This window comes from Terrapene carolina, unplaced genomic scaffold, assembly GCF_002925995.2.
Source record: "Terrapene carolina triunguis isolate 2854851 unplaced genomic scaffold, T_m_triunguis-2.0 Scaffold132, whole genome shotgun sequence".
Taxonomy (NCBI): Eukaryota; Metazoa; Chordata; order Testudines; family Emydidae; genus Terrapene; species Terrapene triunguis.
Window position 1 is genome coordinate 16,957,460 of NW_020664483.1, and position 19,940 is coordinate 16,977,399.

General features: G+C 40.0%; 1 protein-coding gene across 1 annotated transcript in view; it reads right to left on the bottom strand.

Moving 5' to 3' along the window:
• Positions 1–10,215: 10,215 nt before the first annotated feature.
• PPP3R1 (protein phosphatase 3 regulatory subunit B, alpha) overlaps positions 10,216–19,940 on the bottom strand; it is an 84,375-nt gene continuing 74,650 nt past the window's right edge. The window contains exons 4-6 of the mRNA XM_026653160.1: positions 18,131–18,190; positions 16,687–16,871; positions 10,216–12,403 (exon numbers count right to left, since the gene is read on the bottom strand). Of these exons, the coding sequence (XP_026508945.1) occupies positions 12,356–12,403; positions 16,687–16,871; positions 18,131–18,190 (293 nt within the window). The 3' untranslated portion in view covers positions 10,216–12,355. The remainder of the gene's footprint in view (positions 12,404–16,686; positions 16,872–18,130; positions 18,191–19,940) is intronic.

Sequence of the window (19,940 nt, forward strand, 5' to 3'; positions counted from 1 at the left end):
CTTTTTGAAGAAGCATCAGACCATTTGATGCATTTTAAATTAAGCTTTAGAGGTGTCTTTAAAAAACAAAAAAAAAGTTTATGATGCAGGTCCTTAAACATGTTTTCCTATCTGTATGCTACAGTATTATAACACCATCTTTTTAATATTTTAGGATGCTCTTGCTCTCGTTAGGTTAGATGACCTATTTCTAGAATCTTTTGAAGTTACAGATGGTAAGTGTCTTCTGTTGCAAAACTTTCAATAGTGCATCAGGTGTCATGTTCTCTGCCCAAAAGAAAATTGCCTTTAATATTCAGTAGAACTTGAGATCCATTGTGAGTTGTTTTGCAGCTTAGTATATAAGCAAACAGTATGAATCAGAGATACTGTGCAGTAGTATAACTGAATTTGTCACGTATTTATGATAATACACTACTATAGTGTATTTTGCAAAAGCAGCAGTCTTAGTAAGGAGACCTCAATACAGCACTCCCTGTTACTAATTAGCTGAAAAGTAGGGTGATTCTAGTTTGTCATGAGGATTATTGGGCTCATGTAGTGTTTGAGCAGTGGCACTATGCCTGATGCTGTACAAAATAAGACAGACCTTGTCCCAAGGAGTTCAGAGTCTAAATAGAAACGTGAGAATCAGCAAACCTGTGCTGCAATTTTTTAAACATTGCGTGGGTTAATAGACATCTGCTACGGAGGTATTTAGCAAAAATAAGCAGCATTGCAAAAGTGATTCTGAATTCAAAGGCAAGTGTCACACCTTTCACTTGAATTTAGGACAGGTAAAATCATGTAGTGGAAATATTGCTTCCTGTAGTAAGTAGTTAGCCAGTGCAGCTCACTGCTGTGGGAGGTCAATCTTTTTTAAAGGGTTGGATAACCTGATCAGTAACACTCTGTGCAGCCTTGAAAAAGCATGTAATTCTCCTCGGGGATGTACATTGCTCACCTTATGGGTCAGGAAAGAACTTTTACTCCTACATACAGCGGTGCAAAATTGTCTAGGTGTGTGGTGGTAGCACAATTGCCTTTCTCCTAAAACATCAACACTTTGTTCAGTGTTAAAAGCAGTGTATCAGACTTGTCAGGTTAGTTCTCATCTGGTTTATGAAAGCCTGTATTCCTAATCTCTGCTGCTTATTTCTGACAAATAATGATGTAGGTACCCTTCTCCTTGCCAAAAGGAGGAAGTGTGTAGTGAATTTGAAAAGTGACATTCTGGGTGTTTGTTAGGGAATACCATAGCTCTGGGTTTTAGACTGGGGAGTAGAATCGTGTTTTGGCCCATCTGCCCCACACCTGACTCCACTCATCGAATGCTGATTGGAGCAGCAAACAAAAAACAAAATAAATCCTACCACTACAAAACACTATGCTGCATGTGTAGTTCTCCCCCTGGGGAGAGGATGAGAGAACACGAACCACAACTGACAGATGTTAGTTACATTGCTGAATGCACTAATGGATGGTGCACAGATACAAAGGAATATGGGTGGTATAAGACCCTGGATGTTTCTAATTTCAGTTCTGTTCTACATGACTATGTTAATTGTTTTGATCCTCTCCCAACTCACTCAGGAATTGGTCCTTGTTCCCCAACCACTTGAGGAGTGATTCCTGTTAGTCCTACACAGAGATCACTTTATTACTCCTCTCTGAAACACTACCACCTCTGGGGTGAGCTGCTGTCCCACTGTAATGAATAAAATAATCCCTGTGTAGTGTTTCCCTATCACCATAGAGGAATTTTAAAACTGTTTCCTGTTTGTAAAGTGATTTGAAAGACCCTAAAAGCTGCTATAGAAATACATATTGCTATTGGCTAATGAAATGCAGTTTTTTCCCTTCTGCTTTAGTCAAGCCTTTGAAAGGAGATCATCTTTCTAGAGCAATAGGAAGAATAGCAGGAAAAGGTGGAAAAACCAAATTCACTATAGAAAATGTAACCAGGACACGAATAGTTCTTGCTGACTCGTAAGTAGACTCTCCTTCTCACCTTTAATTTCTAGGCAATGTGCGGTTCCTAAAACTTGTATTTGATCCTTTATTGATTCTTTCCTTCTGTGCAATAACCCAGAATGTCATATTGTGCATGTAAATGTAGGGACAGTTCTACGTGATGGGGATCATTCAAGATTCTTGCTCTCCAAACCAATGAATGCTAACATCTTCAAAGTGATTGAATTCTTGGCCTACATGGTAATGAAAGAGGAATGCTCCTTAGGAGCCAAATCTGAGGCAACATCACTGGAAGCTGAATGGGTTGGGGAGATACGTTCCGATGGTAGCTGAATGGTGTCCCCCAGAAGTGTAGGTTTCCTAAATTGCAGGAAGCTCAAACAGTATCAGTGAAGAGGTATGAAATTTGAAAGAATGTACACATGACAGGTAGCCATGTTCTGGTTATAAAGATGGAAGGTGCTCAAAATATGAAAATGTTTAAAGTGAAGCACAAATTAGCCCCCCTCTGTGACTGAATTTGAGCTATTCAGTGGAATGATCTGGTGAAGGGAAGTTGATGGGGACTTGTTCTAATGCTTCCATGTTTGAGGAGATTTTAAAGGATAAGCTTCCAGAGGGAGTGCAGCTCAGCCTCTTCTCTCTTTTTTTTTGTAGATGCAAGTTGTACCCACTAAATAAAATGCAGGGGAAGGTCTGAGTATTAAGGTGCATCTTCATGTGATAGCTGGAGTGCAGATATATAGTTTACGTCTACAAATGTGAGCATGCACAAGTTGCATTCAAAAGGGTAGAGGATAGCAATGAGTTATTCCCATTTAAAGACAGTAAGCATTCCAAACAATGAAGTGTGGTCTTGGACTTCCCGATCAGTTTCTCCTCCAGTCACTGCTATTAAACTTGGTTACAACTGCTCTCATCACACAACAACTCAAAATCGTGACCTCTCCAAACTTGGCACCATCAAGTGAGCTAATCGTAACATCTTTGGAAATAAATTATGTATCAGAAAAGACTATAGGACAGAGATTCCACCCGTTGTTGGTAGCATGAAGTGAAAGGAAAACACCAGCTCAATCATACTTGTTACAAGTGTTGTAATTAATAATGCAAGACTGGCAACAAAGTACAAATGGATTCCAAAGATCTAGTGCGTTAATTCTTGAATCTCAAATTCACTTGAATACCGCAACATTAACTACATGCTTAAAGGCAAAAACCTTTCCCAAATAACACTGTTTTGGTTCCTTGTTACAGGAAAATTCATATTTTAGGATCTTTTCAGAATATTAAGATGGCACGAACAGCAATTTGCAATCTCATTTTAGGTAAGCCCTGTTAACTAACCTCAGTCCATTGTGCAAAAACACTGCTTTGTTGTAAGATTTGTATTTAAGGGGAAACTGCAATCATTGCTACTTTAAGTAGGGCTTAACTTTTTTTTTGCCAGAGGATTATTCTAAATCTGAACTCATAGATTTACTCACCTCGTTCTTGACTGCTGCTCTTGGGAAAGATCTTCTGCTCCTAGGTACTCCAATTGTTGCAGAGTAAAGATAGCACAGTCGCTCCCTGCGTGTGTACCTCCCAACTTCATGCTTTAAGCAGAGCAGGGAATGGAGTGTTGAACGTCCACAGAGGGCTGCACTCACTAGTGACACTTCCCGTTTCTGGCGTTTGTTGTTTAGAACTAGCTAAAACAGATGTGTTGAAACTCTTACAATACTGGGTTATCAAATGAAAAGTTAGCACAAGCTTTGGCAAATTACATATTGGACACTATCAGCTCCAGCTAGGAATGACTTCTGCAGAAAAATCACTTGTAAACCGCAAACTTCTACTTCTTGCGACTAATTGCAAAGCTTTACCAAAGCATAGTGGCTATCTTCTCCTTTATATTGGAATCTGACATATTTTACCCAGATGTTTCCTTAATCTGTTGACAAGCTGATAATTTCTTTTTGAGCCTCTTGTCAGTCATGGCAAATTATCTTGGCAGTAATGCAGACACCTTGAGGTTTCAAAAGCAGCCTCAATCTTACAGCAGAGTTTGTACTAATGATTATCTGTCAATACCATTTTATAATAATGTCTGTCTTCTCTGCAGGAAGCCCTCCATCAAAGGTCTATGGCAATATTAGAGCTGTGGCGAGCAGAGCAGCTGAAAGATTCTAAGACCCAGGACTTTAATTTGGGACTCTGTATCCAATATACAGATATTGTGGCTGGAGATCTTAATACACAGCTAATGTGTATAGAAATAACACCAGTTCTGCTCAGCCTCCTTCAACTTGATTGGGAAGCTCAGAAGAAAGTAGGGCTGCTTTTGCAGTCTGTTTTCATTCAGACATAATGTCTGATCTTTTGACACAATATTTAAGTAATTTAATGTAAACCCTCGTATGTTCATTAAAGATTAATGCTTTATCACATAATCAAAAGTATGGTTAATTTGATTGACTCTTTCACTTAAAGCAGGCATACTGACGAACAGGACCATTGGTTTCTGAAGAAAGTGACTGGTTAGGAAGCATCGTAAACTCATGCATTCAGATTTCTTAAATTGTGTTAACTTCGTTCTTGGACCAGTGGCAACAGTCTGACTCATTTGATTGTACATCACCTTCATTGATTTATTTATACAATTCCAAGAGGAGGGGGAAGCAGGGCCTGTGCATATCAGCTGCGGACCAAAATCTTGTCATGAGACTTCGTATAGTATACGTGATCAGAGAACAGAACGTGATACAGATAATACTGTACAGAAATGGCAATAGCTCAAGTGTTTAGTATCCCTAGTTACATTCTGGAACAGGAAAAGTACAGTTCTCCAGACACACCTTGCTGGATAGTGTCCTCCACCTTGAGTCTAGTGGTTAGGCTTTCTTTGACTCAGTCTTTACTGCAGATGATGATGGCCAGGGGACATTTTCTTTCTTGTAATGTGTCAGGTACTGGAGCAAACTGGTGAAGCAGTCACCAGGCCCACATGGTATACATCTGAGATTTCTGAAGGAGCTTAGGTATAAAATGGCTGAGCTGTTAATAAAAATCTTATTTAAAGACAGCTATTATTCCAGAAGCTTGGAATGTAACAATGTTGTATCTGTATTTAAAAAAAGGCTCTGGCGATATGTGGGAAATCATAGACTAGTAAGTCTTCTGTATGTACTTGGCAGATTTGGTTGAAATGATAATTACAAGTAAAATAGTGCTATCTGGAAAATCATATGATTAAGCAGCGTGGTGTGTACAAAGGAAAATAGCTTTTAATAAGGTTCCTCAAAGAGGCTACCAATGATAAGTTTCTCATAAGATGAAAGACTAAGTAGTGCCATGGATCAAAAACTGTTTAGGAGATAATAAAAGTGACCATTTAATCTGTTTTCATAGTGAAAGCACAACAGGTGTGTGGCCCAAGGTTCTCTATGTACTTATGTTCACTGTATAAATAATTGCTTGGAAACAAGTGAGGAAGCAAAATTTAGATGAGTTATTTAAATTAGTCAGGACTAGAAGAACTTTAGACATTTGACCAAGCGAGGTGAATATGTAACAATGGATGAAGTTCAGTGTCAGTAAATGCAAAGTAATATACAGTGCAGGGAAAACAAATTACTCATGAATCTTCCAGAACGCTAAAGTATCAGTCAATTCAGGAAAGTGACCCAGGTGATGTAGATATCTTAATGAAGACATCAGTGTGCAGTTGCAGTCAAAGAAAATGTGATTTAAGGAAGAGGATGGAAAATACACCGGTACAGTACTGGAGACCTCCTCTGAAGGAGGAATATGGCAGAATTGGGGTGTGTTTAGGGAAGAATTAAAATAAAGGGCACAAAGTCATGATTGAAAAGGAGATTGTTTACTTACCTTAATTTACCCCCCTTGGGAGAGTGCATGATGCCTTTAATTACATCACAATTTTTTTCACAGAACTCCTTCCTCCGTGCACATGAATGGGTCTGATTGAGCAGCTATTCAATAACTTGTTTCCTCACTGTTTGCTGCAGCTTATTTACTGCATGCCATTCAAACCTGGCTCTAAAGACAGTTTCCTCATGGTTTTTTTTTTTTTTTGGCTATAGTATTGAGTGCTTCACAAACAACTTTTTTACAACCCCCCGTGGGGTGATGGGGCTCTATCCCCATAATACAGATTGAGGCAGAGAGTAGACCCTTCTGATGTTTAAACTTTGAGAGCTTGGTATAAGATGTGGGGGAAAATTCCAGCTACTATAATGAAGGCAGTGGGGTAACCTGGGGCACAGTTGGGCCCACCAATCTCCTGGGACCCACAACCGTGCAGGAAAGATCCCCAGCCCTGGGACCACCACAACATATGTGGTGGAAAGCTTCATTATTGAATTTCCTAACTTGAGTGCTTGGCTTTAATGCATGTTTAATATTTTAATTTTTTTAAAAGCAAATTGATTTTTCTAGTGGTGGTATATTAACTCCCACAGCAGGCCATCAGCAGGGTTGGAAGCTTTAGATCAGGGGTGGGCAAACTTTTTGGCCTGAGGTCCGCATTGGGTTTCAAATTGTATGGAGGGCTGGTTAAGGGAGGGCCCAGCCCCCACCTCCTATCTGCTCCCACCCAGGACTCCTGCCCCATCCAACCCCCCCCATTCCCTGATGGCCCCCCTGGGACTCCTGCCCCATCCACACCCCCCTACTCTGTTGCCTGATTGCCTCTGGACCCGCACTGCCCCATCCAACCCCTCTCATTCCTGATGGCCCCCTGCCCCATTAAGCTACCCCTTCTCCTTGTCTCCTGACTGCCCTGATGCCCCATCCAACCCCCCCCTCCTTCCTGACTGCCCCCCCAGGACCTCTGCCCTTATTCAACCCTCTGACCAGCACCCCAAACTCCCCTGCCCCCTTACCGCGCTGCCTGGAGCACCAGTGGCTGGCGGTGCTACAGCCACACCACAATGCTGCTGCCACCACGCAACACAGAGCACCGGGTCAGGCCAGGCTCTGCAGCTGCGCTGCCCCAGGAGCTCACAGCCCTGTTGCCCAGAGCATTGTGCTGGCAGAGGAGCAAGTGAGCTGAGGCTGCCGGGGAGGGAGAGGGGCCAGGGCTAGCCTCCCAGGCCAGGAGTTCAGGGGCCAGGCCGGATGGTCCCATGGGCCAGATGTGGCCTGGGGGCTGGGCCGGATGGTCCCATGGGCCAGATGTGGCCTACGGGCCCTAGTTTACCCACCTCTGCTTTAGATGGATCACCCACTCCACTCCTTTCCTTCCCCCTGGCTTGACTCTTGTCCCTTCTGTATTTGCATAAGGTGGCTTCCTCTGCTACCTTACCTGGCCACCAGCAGGGGCATCACTGAGAGCATAGGACAGAGGGGTTCCCTGCTCTCACTCACATTCCCTAGCTCAGGGGTCATGAGGTTTTACATGGGTTGCAAGTACATGCATGAAACACCCCAACTACTATAAAATATATAATTTAAATCTATATACCTTCTGCAGTTTTGTGCTGCTGCCGGCAGCAGTACTGCCTTCAGAGCTGGGTGCCTGGCCAGCAGCCACCACTCTGTGGTCACTCAGCTCTGAAGGCAGTGCATGCTGCCAGCATCACCACAGAAGAGTGGCAATGGGCTGCTAGTAAGTCTACTGTGAAGTGATATTTGTATGTTAATATCACTTTTCACAGCCTCCCAGCTAGCTAGCAAGTCTGCTGTGAAGTGATATTGACCGTTTCATCACACCTCCTAGTATTCAACAGTAACTAATTAAAAAACTTTTCTGCTTATAACAATTCAATGTTTAATTTAAAAGCTGTGAGAAAAGGTACATTAATTTTAAATAGGGTTATAAATTTAGCATTTAAAATAGTGTTAAATAGAAAATAGTGGTTTTAATTTAGATAGGGAGATGTCTGAAAGGGGTCACCCATACAAAAAGTTTGAGAACCACTGCCCTAGCTCAACCCTAGTCCATGCTGCCAAGAAAGTGGCTTTCCCCCTGCAGCCTAGTGTAGTCAGCAGTAAGAGCAGGGGAAATAGAGCATGCTGGGTGCAGATAAGATTTTAGCTGTTTCACTCTGACCATGTGAAAACAGATTTTTCAGAGGCTTATAACTGGGTCCAATTTCAGTTCCATTCTCAAAGTATGGGGGTACAAGGGCTTCTCAAAGAAATTCTAAAAATTTTAAATATGGGAAAAATGTATTTCCCCCTAATTTTGTTCTCAAAACCTGCTGAACCATTTTGCATGAAACCTTCCAAAATGATTCCATTGGAATTTGCCAAACTTCAGCTGTTTGGGCTGAAAAGATATAAACAACTGACGCTAAGGTCTTAAATGGGGAAATGTCAGGCAAACTTCAAATGGAGTGCTACCAGTCCTACCTGTAATGAAGAACTTAGAATTTCATACCTACAATGAACCAGCCAAATACCTCCTCTTTAAGCAGACTACTAAATACTTTCCCAATGTAAACAGGTCACTCATTATGATAAACTGTTTTGAAGAGAGAGATTTCTATTAAATGGGGCATCCTAAAGAGACACCACTTCCATGTTCAAATTTACACATTTTAAAATGGGATTTCAGGCCTATACCATCCTTCTGAATGTACAGACAGAGTGAGACGTGTACCTGCCTGAATCCTGTATATGTGAATGTTGTACTATTGAACCAGCTCAATTTAACTAGAGCAGTGAACCGATCTACTGCACAAGGTTCTAGTTCAATAAATGCTGCTTGAAGTGGTACTGAGTGTATGCAGAGTTGCTGGTGCTCAGCACATCAACATCAATATAGCAGATTTCCCTTCAAAAATTTCAACTAGCGGGGCAGTTTTAAATCTTGCAAAGCCCTCTCTGCTGGGGGTGTTAATACTGCTGCATGTTTAGAGAAATGAACAGCTGTAAACCTGTTGAATAGTTTAGTAGCATGTGCGCGCACCTCTGTAAAAGCAGATTCTTGTACTTCAGGCACCTGCTCCCATTTATCATGTTCCCAAAACACTACCAAACTTGTACACCTCTACCCCGATATAACGCTGTCCTCAGGAGCCAAAAAATCTTACCGCGTTATAGGTGAAACCGTGTTATATCGAACTTGCTTTGATCCGCTGGAGTGCGCAGCCCCGCCCCCCTGGAGCACTGCTTTACCGCGTTATAGCCGAATTCGTGTTATATCGGGTCGCGTTATATCGGGGTAGAGGTGTACTAAGGGTTTCCCTCTTCTCTACTAATAGTTTGACTATCTAGATGAGTTGTGATTTAAAGTTGCAGTCGGAAGATTGGCTTGTATAGTCAATCATCATCCCAATCCTGTCTGTCCTGCAACTGTTTTTTATACACATTCGTACTTGTACTGCTTTTTTGGGGGAGGGCTCAGACATCTTTGCCCCAAACCAATGAGGGCTAGTTAAGTGGGAAGAAAGCATTACGCTAGACTAATTTAGTCCTGCCATTTTACACACCATTAACTTTGAGAGTAGTAGAAAGAATAGCTACGTTGCACAGGAGTTTTCCTGAGGTAAGCGTGCAGTGAATGGAAGCTACTGTAAAGCTAGCATTGGGTGCTACACTGAAGGACAAAACACTCCTTTCCCCTCCCATACTGGGCTAGCCCCCAAAAGAAGCTTCTTCTGAAGTGGGACATCAAAAGCAGTGAAATAAACAGGCTTTGGTTGAAATAAAAGGGCTTCCAGACTAAGGGAGTGTTTTTCAGTACTGAGAAACTAGACAATTGTGTTTTCCCTCTGCTTTCTTCAGAGGATAGTGCACCTGCCTCTGAGGACAAAGATCATTCCAAAATGCCTGTCATCCTTGCATTTAAATTAGAGCTTCCTTTTACCACCAAAAAACATTTGAGCTAGTTGAGCTGTCTCCATGACAGTAGGTGGGTCCTATGAGGCAGAGTTCTGTGTGGCTCGAAAGCTTCTCTCTCTACAACAGAAGTTGGTCCAATAAAAGATATTACCTCACCCACCTTGTCTCCCTAATGTCCTCTGGATTGGCAGATGAACATATAGGAGAAAAATAACCTTTATAAAGTCATGTGCCCCAGTAAAAAAAAGCAGGTGGCTTTGAAACACTGCAAATGGAAGACTGGCAATGTTCCCACTAACAGCTTGCATCTAACACTCAAAACACTTTCAATAGGAATTTTATAGTGCTAGTAACCAATTTCTTTAGAATAACAGCAACTATGGAATTAGTTCTGCGACATTAATTTTTAAAAATGTAAAGTAAAGCCACCTGACATGAAGCTCAACAAAAACATTTAGAACACTATGGCAAGGTTCAAATATTTTATTTTTTTATTCATATAGTATGAAGGTTCTATAGTTCCCACAACATATGATGTAGCATGCAGAGGAAAAACTAAACATTCAACATAAACCATTTTCCCCACACAAACTAAAAAAACCCCTTATCCCCCCGATAAGGAAATAACAATAGCACTATTTTCTAGAACGCCAGCCAAGATATGCACAAGCAAGTAAGAGAAATAGAAAGCATTTGCTAAAATGTTTGTAACAAATACTTATGTACAAAAAATTCACAAAAGACTAGTTCCCCCTTGAAGCAGAGCACATGGCAGTTGACAATGGAACAGATACAACCACTGGCTGGGATTATAAGCCACGGACTGATCCAGAGGAAGAAAGTTACATGTAGTGGAGATTTTCGGTTTGAACATTAACATTTACCAAAGTTTGGCAACATTATCTTTTTAAATTATGCAAATTATGTAAACAAGAGGAACATTTCAATTCGATCTACATGCAAAACTTCATGTCATGCAAGGACACCAAGCACCTGGATTTCTCTCTCACAGACAGAGCCCATGATGTGCAGCACTCAGTTGAAGGAACAGCTATGGCAGACAGGTGCTCCATTTAAGTAGGTTCATACAACCTGTCCTTTCCACTGTTGATTATAAAACATTTTTTAATAGAAAAACTGCTATACAGCAAAGATGTACTATCCTAAAAATCTAGTAAATGTGTTTTTCTTCCAGCCAATAGTACCATTGCAGAAAAGGGAAGGGATGATATAAAGTTGTAAAACATGGCTCGCTACTTTTATATCACACAAATATATCAAGTTACCATCCATTAGAAATCATGATATGGACAAATCTAGGAAAGAAAAAAAATTCTCCAATTGAAGGACTGGAGAAGAGGAAGAGGTATAAATTTAGATAACGTGAAGTTTTCCTCCTTCTCTATGGCATAGGTTAACAAGATTTCCCCCCGTATGAATCCTATATACATATATCTCTCTATAGATATAGGGATATATATAAAATATTACCAGTTATTTATGCTACCTGTAGTACTTTTTTAAAATGCAGAGGGGAAACTGTTATGGTTGAAACAAATTTAGTGGCAAGAAACATTTTATAATCGCACTAAGTAATGTATAAAATGAGTAAATGGGAATCCTGCACAATTATATCAATCCTAAATTTCATTAAGCTAAGTGCAAGAGAAATCATGAATGCATCAAACATCTTCAGCTGTTGTATCTGAAATGAATCTCACAGCTGATTTATATATCCTTAGGGCTATTTAATAGATGCAACTGCTCCCAGTTAGTAGGTGACAGAATGAAGTGACCATATAAGCATGCTGCAGTTACTATACGCATACAAGGACTAGTTCTTGGCATTAGCATTAAACTATATTTTCTCATACTATTAAGCAGAGTTGTACTACAAGTTATTTAGCGAAGAGAGACAGTCCCTGGTAATATATTAACAGGTATAAATAAACAGTCTCCTGTGTTACAAAAATGTAATTAAGGTTAATTAACAGGAAGCAATGCTTTGTCAGCCAGTCAACATATAGAAACATCTGAACAGTCACAGGAAAAGGAAAACAGTTGACCTAACACCCTGTTAAATTTTTACATTCTTCTATTATATATATATATAATATAAAACTGTGTGAAATAAAAGTAAGGATGTATATCCATATATTGAACTGTTAATGTTCTGCTTGGCACTTTGTACTCTAGTTTTGTTTCTGAATCAAGTATATTAAATTAAAGCCCATCTAACTACTACATATAGAAAGCTACATATATATCTATATATAAATAGACACACATATATATATATAGATAGATATTTCCTTGTTATAAAAGATGAAGAAAAATAAATTAAAAAGCCAACCCCTTCCCTTTCTCCACCACACTGATATGCTCTTTCCATCTTGCTGTCCTTCAGACTTTAAAGTGCTACACTGAGTTATTGAGAGAATAAAGTTCAATAACACTTAGTTGGCTTCATGAGGCTCATGTTGGAAAATGTGGCTTCACAGAGAAAAATACTTCCATTTAAATACACAGAGAGCGTTGCTGGACGTCTTGAGCAGATCTTCAGAGATGGAGAAGAAAGCAAAAGTGTTGGGTGGTGCCCTAAAAAGAGTCACACATCTACCACCATCTTTTTGTGGATATCTAGGCCCCCTACAACCTGAAATGGCAATGAAAAACATTTAAAGTTAAGAGAACTGAGAATTAGTAACATTATATTAAACAGCACACCACATAAACATACTTCTACTTGCATCCTCTTAACAACTTGCTACCTCCAGTCAGTTGCTTTTTCTGCTGCGCCCCTCTTTTCTGGCCTTTCCACACTAGCTTACACTCCATAGACTGAATAGGCCAAATTCACAAGAAACATATAAGGGGGTGTAAGTCATGGCAAGTAGGTTACGTGTAACAGAATCTATGTTAGTGCAACTCGCATACTGAGGGAGCCAGAAGAATGAATAAATCATACCAGCTTATTCTCTCTTAGATCCACTTATACTGACCTCTGAATTTATTTGTCAGCTATGATTTTCATACACACAAGCCTCCTTGAATAGGAAAACTATCACTGAAAATTAAACCTCTGGAAGTCAACAGGAGGAACCAGGAGCTCAGGGAAGCCCACTGGCATCCTTGGTAAAAGAAGGGGCTTGCATAAAAAATATGAGGAGCAGCCAAAAAGTATTTGGGAGCTTCCAAAAAAAGCAGGATACACATGTTCAGAAAACTAAGGGAAGATGCAAAAACAAGGAGGCAGGGGAGGAATGGGTGTGCAAACGAAAAGTGGGGAAAGGTGTGTAGCCGAAACAAGAGAAAGAAATTCAAAGAAAAATGATTGTGGAGGTAAAGGACGCATCAAAATCAACAAAACGTGAGAGAAAAATCAGTGAGGGGAAATCAAAGAACAACGGCATGAGGGGAGGCAGAGATGGAGAGAGGTGGAATGAAAGGAATGGGTGAGGTATGGAGCAGAACAAAACCAGAACAAACAAACATGGAAGAAACCCACACATATTGGAAACTGAAGAAAGGAGAGAGAGAACAAACAGCAGAGGGGAAATGGGCAGAAAAACTGTAAAAGAAATGCTGAGGACAATGTATATACAATGGAGGAGTAGAGAACAAGACAATAAAAGTGTGAAAAAGGTTAGGGAACAACAAAGACATCACCTATTTAAATATGTATTGGCAGCACTGCTGTTGTCATGCTTGAGAAGGGAATTCATTCTAAGCTCTTGTTCACTAATGCATATAAATTACCAGAAAATTTACTCCTTATTGTATTTCTAATGCTGGTCTTAGTCCAGAATACAAAAATTTTATATTTTAAGTTTGGTAAAATTCCATGTGGCCATTTCTTAATTAAAGGAGCATGAAAAATGGAGATTTTAATCCTTTAAGAAAGTTTCCAAGTACTATAAGAGAAAAGTTTTTCAAAATCTGGACTCAACTCATACACCACACTTAATGAAGAATGAATGATTTCTATTGAACTGAAGCTATAACCTCATACAAAGAGCATACATGTACGCAATACTGTTTTCATTGTACATCAAGCCATCCAGATTTACATGTCTCCATACTCATCAATTTAAATATAATAAAATCAAAATACACATACATATTTACTGTCATGTGTGATCATTTGATTTTTTCCTCAGCACGTTTTTGTAAAAAGCACTTGTATTTCAGTGTATCATTTACTACTTTCCTTTTAAAAAGAAAAATATACATTCTCATGTTAATTCAGTCTCACGGGTGAGCATGTTATATGCATAAAAATCCCCAATTACAAAGGGATGATTATCAGACACACGATAATTCAAATGCACTGCAGCTTTATATTAAATAAATTTTAAAATTCTGACTTCAATTAATTATTTTTGTTGATCACTTTTTAGGACCAGTGCTTAGAATAGTTTATTGGTCCTGAATGCGTTCATATTGGTCCAACCAAGTAAACAGATAGCACCGCCAGCTCTTGCAGGACATGAAGTATCTATCCCACAAAATCAAGTTATTCTGATGATTATTTCCATCCACCCCTTCAATTGCGACATTTTTAGCAAAAGCATTCTCTCTCTCTCTCTATCAGGTGCTTGGCTGGCTGATTCTTGTTCACATGCTCAGAGTCTAACTGAGGGGATGAGAAGAAATTTCACTCCGCGTCACATTGGCAGTGACCTTATGGGTTTTTCACCTTTGCAGGATATGGTTGTGGCACTTGCCAGGATTATCTGGATATATCTCCCTTGATCATTTCCCTGCCATTGCAGGGGCCTCAAGCACTGTTGCATCTTGGTCCCTCCTCTTCTCTGCCTGTGGCACATAATACTCTAGTCTCCTGTGGGATGTATTACTTTGATCTCATTTTGGCTGTTGTGTTTAGTCTGTGAGTGGTGGCCTGGGATATACAGAAGGTCAGACTAGATCATCTGGTAGTCCCTTCTGGCCTTAAACTCTATGACATCTTTGAGAGTCTCTTTCAGAGCACCTTTTCCATTTATTCATTTTTGTAAACAGCACCTCCCCTCCCATCCATGATCATGGACTGTCCCTGTGACTACTATAATAACTTTTAAGATGAAAAAGCAATTATAGAAAAGTATTGGGTATTTTAAATCTACTTTTAATGAATTTTGCTGCTGGAAACAAGGACAGTCAATTTCCATGGACCATTAATGGTCTACAAACATGGTTTAGGAGCCACTATTTTCTACCATTTGAAAGCCTGGAATCCAAGGCACCTGTTTCTGGTTCCTCAATCTAGAACACGAGTTCTCAAACCTCATTGCACCACAACCTGCTTCTGACAAACAAAAATTGTTACATTGACCCCAGGACGGGGGACAGAAGCCTGAGGCTGCCCAAGCCCCGCTGCCCTAGGGAGTGGAGGGGGCAAAGCCCGAGCCCCAGCACTCCAAGTGGGGGAGAGGGACTGAAGCCCAAGGACTTCAGCCCCAGGCAAGTGGGCTGTAACCTGAGCCCTGCCACCCAGGGCTGAAGCCCTCGGGGTTTGGCCCTGTGCGGTGGAGCTTGGGCTTCAGCCTGTGCCCCAGCAAGTCTAAGCCAGCCCTGGCGATCCCATTAAAACGGGGTCATGACCCACAGTTTGAGAACCGCTGATCTAGAAGTTCACTTTTGCCATACAGCAATTCCCAGGCATGGGTAGTTTTCAATAGTTTTTTATACATCTCAACAAAAAGGATGCAAAACTTAATCCACTGTATTTGCAGCACAATATTTTGATAATTTTTTCTATAGACAGGTCTTAGTCAAATTGAAACATCTGAATCCTGAATAATGCAGTCAGCTATTTTATGATTAATTTTACTTACTGTAAGACATGAGCAATAGTCATATTTTAAATATACAGTAACTCTTCACTTGAAGTTGTCCTGGTTAACATTGTTACGTTGCTGATCAATTAGGGAACATGTTCGTTTAAAGTTGTGCAATGCTCCCTTCTAACATCGTTTGGCAGCCGCCTGCTTTGTCCACTGCTTGCAGGAAGAGCAGCCCGTTGCAACTAGCTGGTGGGGGCTTGGAACCAGCGTGGACCGGCAGCCCCCTCATCAGCTCCCCGCTCCCCTAAGTTCCCTGTGCAGCAGCTGCCCAGCAGGCTACCAATTGCCCACAGTTCAGCTGTCCCTCCCCCCACTACCATGTGCTGCTCCTGCCCTCTGCCTTGGAGCTGCTCCCGGGAGCCTCCTGCTTGCTGTGCGGGGGGCTCATGTCAGGGTGTCCCCCTCCTCCCTGCACCCCGCTTACCCCATCTTCCATAGAGCAGGGGGGACATGACAGGGCTCAGGACGGCGGGCGCTTGCTGGCAGCAGCTGCGGTCTCAGCAAGCTGATCTAATTAACAAGGCAGTGTACTTAAGAGTACGGTCAGCGTACTTAAAGGGGAAATGCGCCTCTCTCTCGCTCACACACACACACACACACACACACACACACGGTGTGCGTCTCTGTCTGCCCTCCCTCCATTCCTGCTGCCTTGTAGAGTGTGAAAGTTAACCCTTGAGGGCTCAGCCAATTGCTAGTTCATCATTTAGCAGTAAGGCATTCCCTGGGAAATATCCCACCCTCTGACTCGACCACCTCAACCAAGCGTCACAATTATCATCACTGTGTACCAGTATTAAATTGTTTGTTTAAAACTTATAGTGTGTGTGTGTGTGTGTGTGTGTGTGTGAGTCTTGTCTGGTGAAAAAAATTTCCCTGGAACCTAACCCCCTCATTTACATTAATTCTTATGGGGAAATTGGATTCGCTTAACATCGTTTCGCTTACAGTCGCATTTTTCAGGAACATAACTACAACGTTAAGTGAGGAGTTACTGTAATTGTGGTAAAACCAGTCTCTTTAGGTCAAACTGTATTTTAGATATAATTTTAGTAAATCTAAATATCAACATTTTTCCCTAGAGAATACTTACAGCACAGAACTCTTCAAAAGATATTCTTCCATCACCATCCTTATCTGCATTAATTATGGTTTTGTCTACAATTTGTTGTAACTGAGTGTCTTTGAGATTGTTCCCAACCATCATCTTCAGCACTTGGAAGAGCTCCCCATTGGAGATATAGCCATCTTTGTCCATATCATAAATCCGGAAAGCAACTGCAGAAAACAAGTTAAAGAAACATTCAAATAGTAAATATGACCTGCCAACAAAAATTTCCACTAGACTGAACACTTCTCAGAAGGCAGATACAAATAATTATGTATTTTATATGTACAACTGAGAAAAAAGGTTTTGCATTGTTTTCTGTAGTCACATTGATTTTTAATCATGAATTTATAAATCCTGGCAGACAAGGATCCTACTATATCAGACACAGAACAGTGAACAATTCTACTATAATTTATTTAACCCTTTAGTATGAGAGATTTTTAACACTCAGGCCTGGTCTATACTAAAAAATTAGGTTGGTTTAACTACATTGGTCAGGGGTGTGAAAAAGTCACTCTTCTGACCGGTGTGGCTAAGCCAACCTAAATCCCCATGTAGACAGTGCTAGGTCAACAGAAGAATTCGCCTGTCGACCTAGCTATCGTGTCTCAGGGAGGTGGATTACCTAAGCCGACGGGAGCATCCCTCCTGTCAGGATAGGTAGTGTCTACACTGAAGTCCTACAGCGGCGCTGTAATGTTTGAAGTGTAGACAAGCCCTGAGTGTAAAAGTATTCCATTAACACTGACAACATTAAGCAAACAACAAAAGAATTCAGCAAACAAGAAGTGCATCATAAGCTGGGCCACTCACATTAGAGACATAACCATGGCCTTCTGTGGCATGGCTAATCAACACCCCAATTGGTCAGTTTACAGCAAGCCATTTGGACATGGTCTAAATCTGGGGTGGTGGAGTGTTGTTTTTTAATATTTCGTGGTAACAACTTTCCTTCCTACATCCATATTATATCTTTAATTATTGCAATAAGGATTAAAAGAAAAAGCAAAGGCTTGACCATATTATGCTTCTGAAAGATACATTGTCAAAATTTTGCAGGAACAGTTTAGTATTTCTTTGTTTTATTGTATAAACAAAAATCAAATGATTTCCATACTGTCAAAAGCATAATGATGTGCATTGCTCATAATTCCTTTAATCTAAAAAGGATGTGGACTTCGTTTTGCTCATTCAGTAGGGAATGCAACAATGCTGCAGAGGCAGCATGCTCAGGCCTTTTTGTGAAGGTGCCAGTGACCTCCTCAAGAGGTACGGAGTCCCAACTCCTTCAAGATAGTCTCCACCTGTCCTGCCTGATGTAGATTTCTGTCAGAGAACATGCACCCCAGGAGGAAAAATGTTTTGTTAAAAGCAAACTACATTTGAAAAATATCAGAAAAGCGGTCATAAAAATCAAAGTACTTACACCTCAACTTCTGTTCCTTATCCCCTTTGACACTGAACTGGGAGACTCCTTCTATAAATTCTGAAGAATACAGGGCAGGAAAAGCATTTACAAATCAGTAGTGTATATATATTTTCAAAGCCCTGTTTATTGCAAACAGAAACCAGAATATTCAGAAATTAAAAAAAAAAAAAAAAAAAAGATTTTTTTTTAAAAAGTCTGTATTATTGGGAATGTCCTTAGAACACAGCTTACCTCAAGGAGGAATAGTGTCGCCACATCCTTATGAAGGCATTTCTAGCTCCTTTCAGCAGGAAGCATCTCAAACCAAACACCATGCCCAATGTACTAATATATATCAAAATTTACTTAAAATAATCAAAAGCTTGGACTTTCAAAGAAATACAATTTATATAAATAAGGACTTGAAACGCCTACTGTATTGACTTCAATTGGAGTTGTGGTGTGTTCAGTTCATCTCAAATCAAGCCCTAAATTTCATCTTGGATTACATTAACGTGACCATATTTTTAATAAAACAGGCACAAATAGTATTTTTAGAAGGGTGTTATAAATAAATGTGAATATTAACAAAATGACACTCAAACTATAACAAACTCCAAAACCATGCAATTCCCAGAGCCAGATCTTGCAGCCTTTACTCACATGTGTAACAGCAAAGAATCAAAAGAACTACTGATATAAGGTACATAGGATCAGACTCCAGAGCAGGACTTTCTGAAGTCCTGGAAGGTAAGATGCTGACCTAATAAGAATTTTGTAGTTAAAATACAGTAAAGAAAAAAGTACAAAGGCTACCATTAGAATGGAAATACTGACTACCATTTGTTGGCAAAAATCCCCAACAGTTTTCATTTTAACAATAAAATCACCAAACTGGTTTAATAAAATATTTTTGTAAATGTATAGGTAGAGTGAACAGAAGATCTAATACAGCTGTACTAATGTGATTTAAGTGACTTTTTTCCTGTGTTTGAGAAAGATGTTAGATGGATATCAGAAAATGAGTTTCTCTACAAAAAAAAGTAGGTAGAAAACAGGAGAAGCAATGCAAGTTTCCCCACACTTCCCTGCACTGTCTACACACGTGTGCCAGCAATGATATTTTTTGTGAAGTGGCCACCTGTTCAGCAAAAACTGGATTGAGACTACCATTCATTTACATAAGTCACCAAACATGGCCAGATGGCAACAGTAGATTCACTGCCACAAAACACATTATGACTGCATCATTTTACGATACAAAGATCAGACTAGTGCTAAATCGTCTGTTACAGCTTTTCGTAATCACATTATTTGAGTTCATAATCTCATGAACAATATAGTACCCTCGCTTTAACAAGTGTATTTTGACAATTATTATGTGCAATGTTTATATAGTTTTAGAGGATGACACTGTTGAGGAAAATAGTCTTAAAATTCAAACATTCCAATTTAGTTGGGTTTTGTTTTTTGCTGTTGTGCTATAACAGCTTGAATGTACTTCATGATTACTGTTTTCTTCAAATTTTATTGATCAAAATATCTATATAATTGAAATTTGGTAAATTCTAATCAGACAGGAAAAATTAGAAAGACTTTTTAGTCTAATCCTGAAAAAAATCCTACATTAATTTCAATGGGAGTTAAAGAAAACTTGCCACTCTGAGGATTGGACCCTAAATTAAAGAAATATTAAATTTGATAATTTGGCATTGAAATAACTCAGCCCCTGATCCTCTAAATGAGCAACATTTTAAATAATGTAGCTCTCTAACACTTACTTTAGAATTCAATTGAGACTTATTTTGCTTTGTCATATCAGCATTCT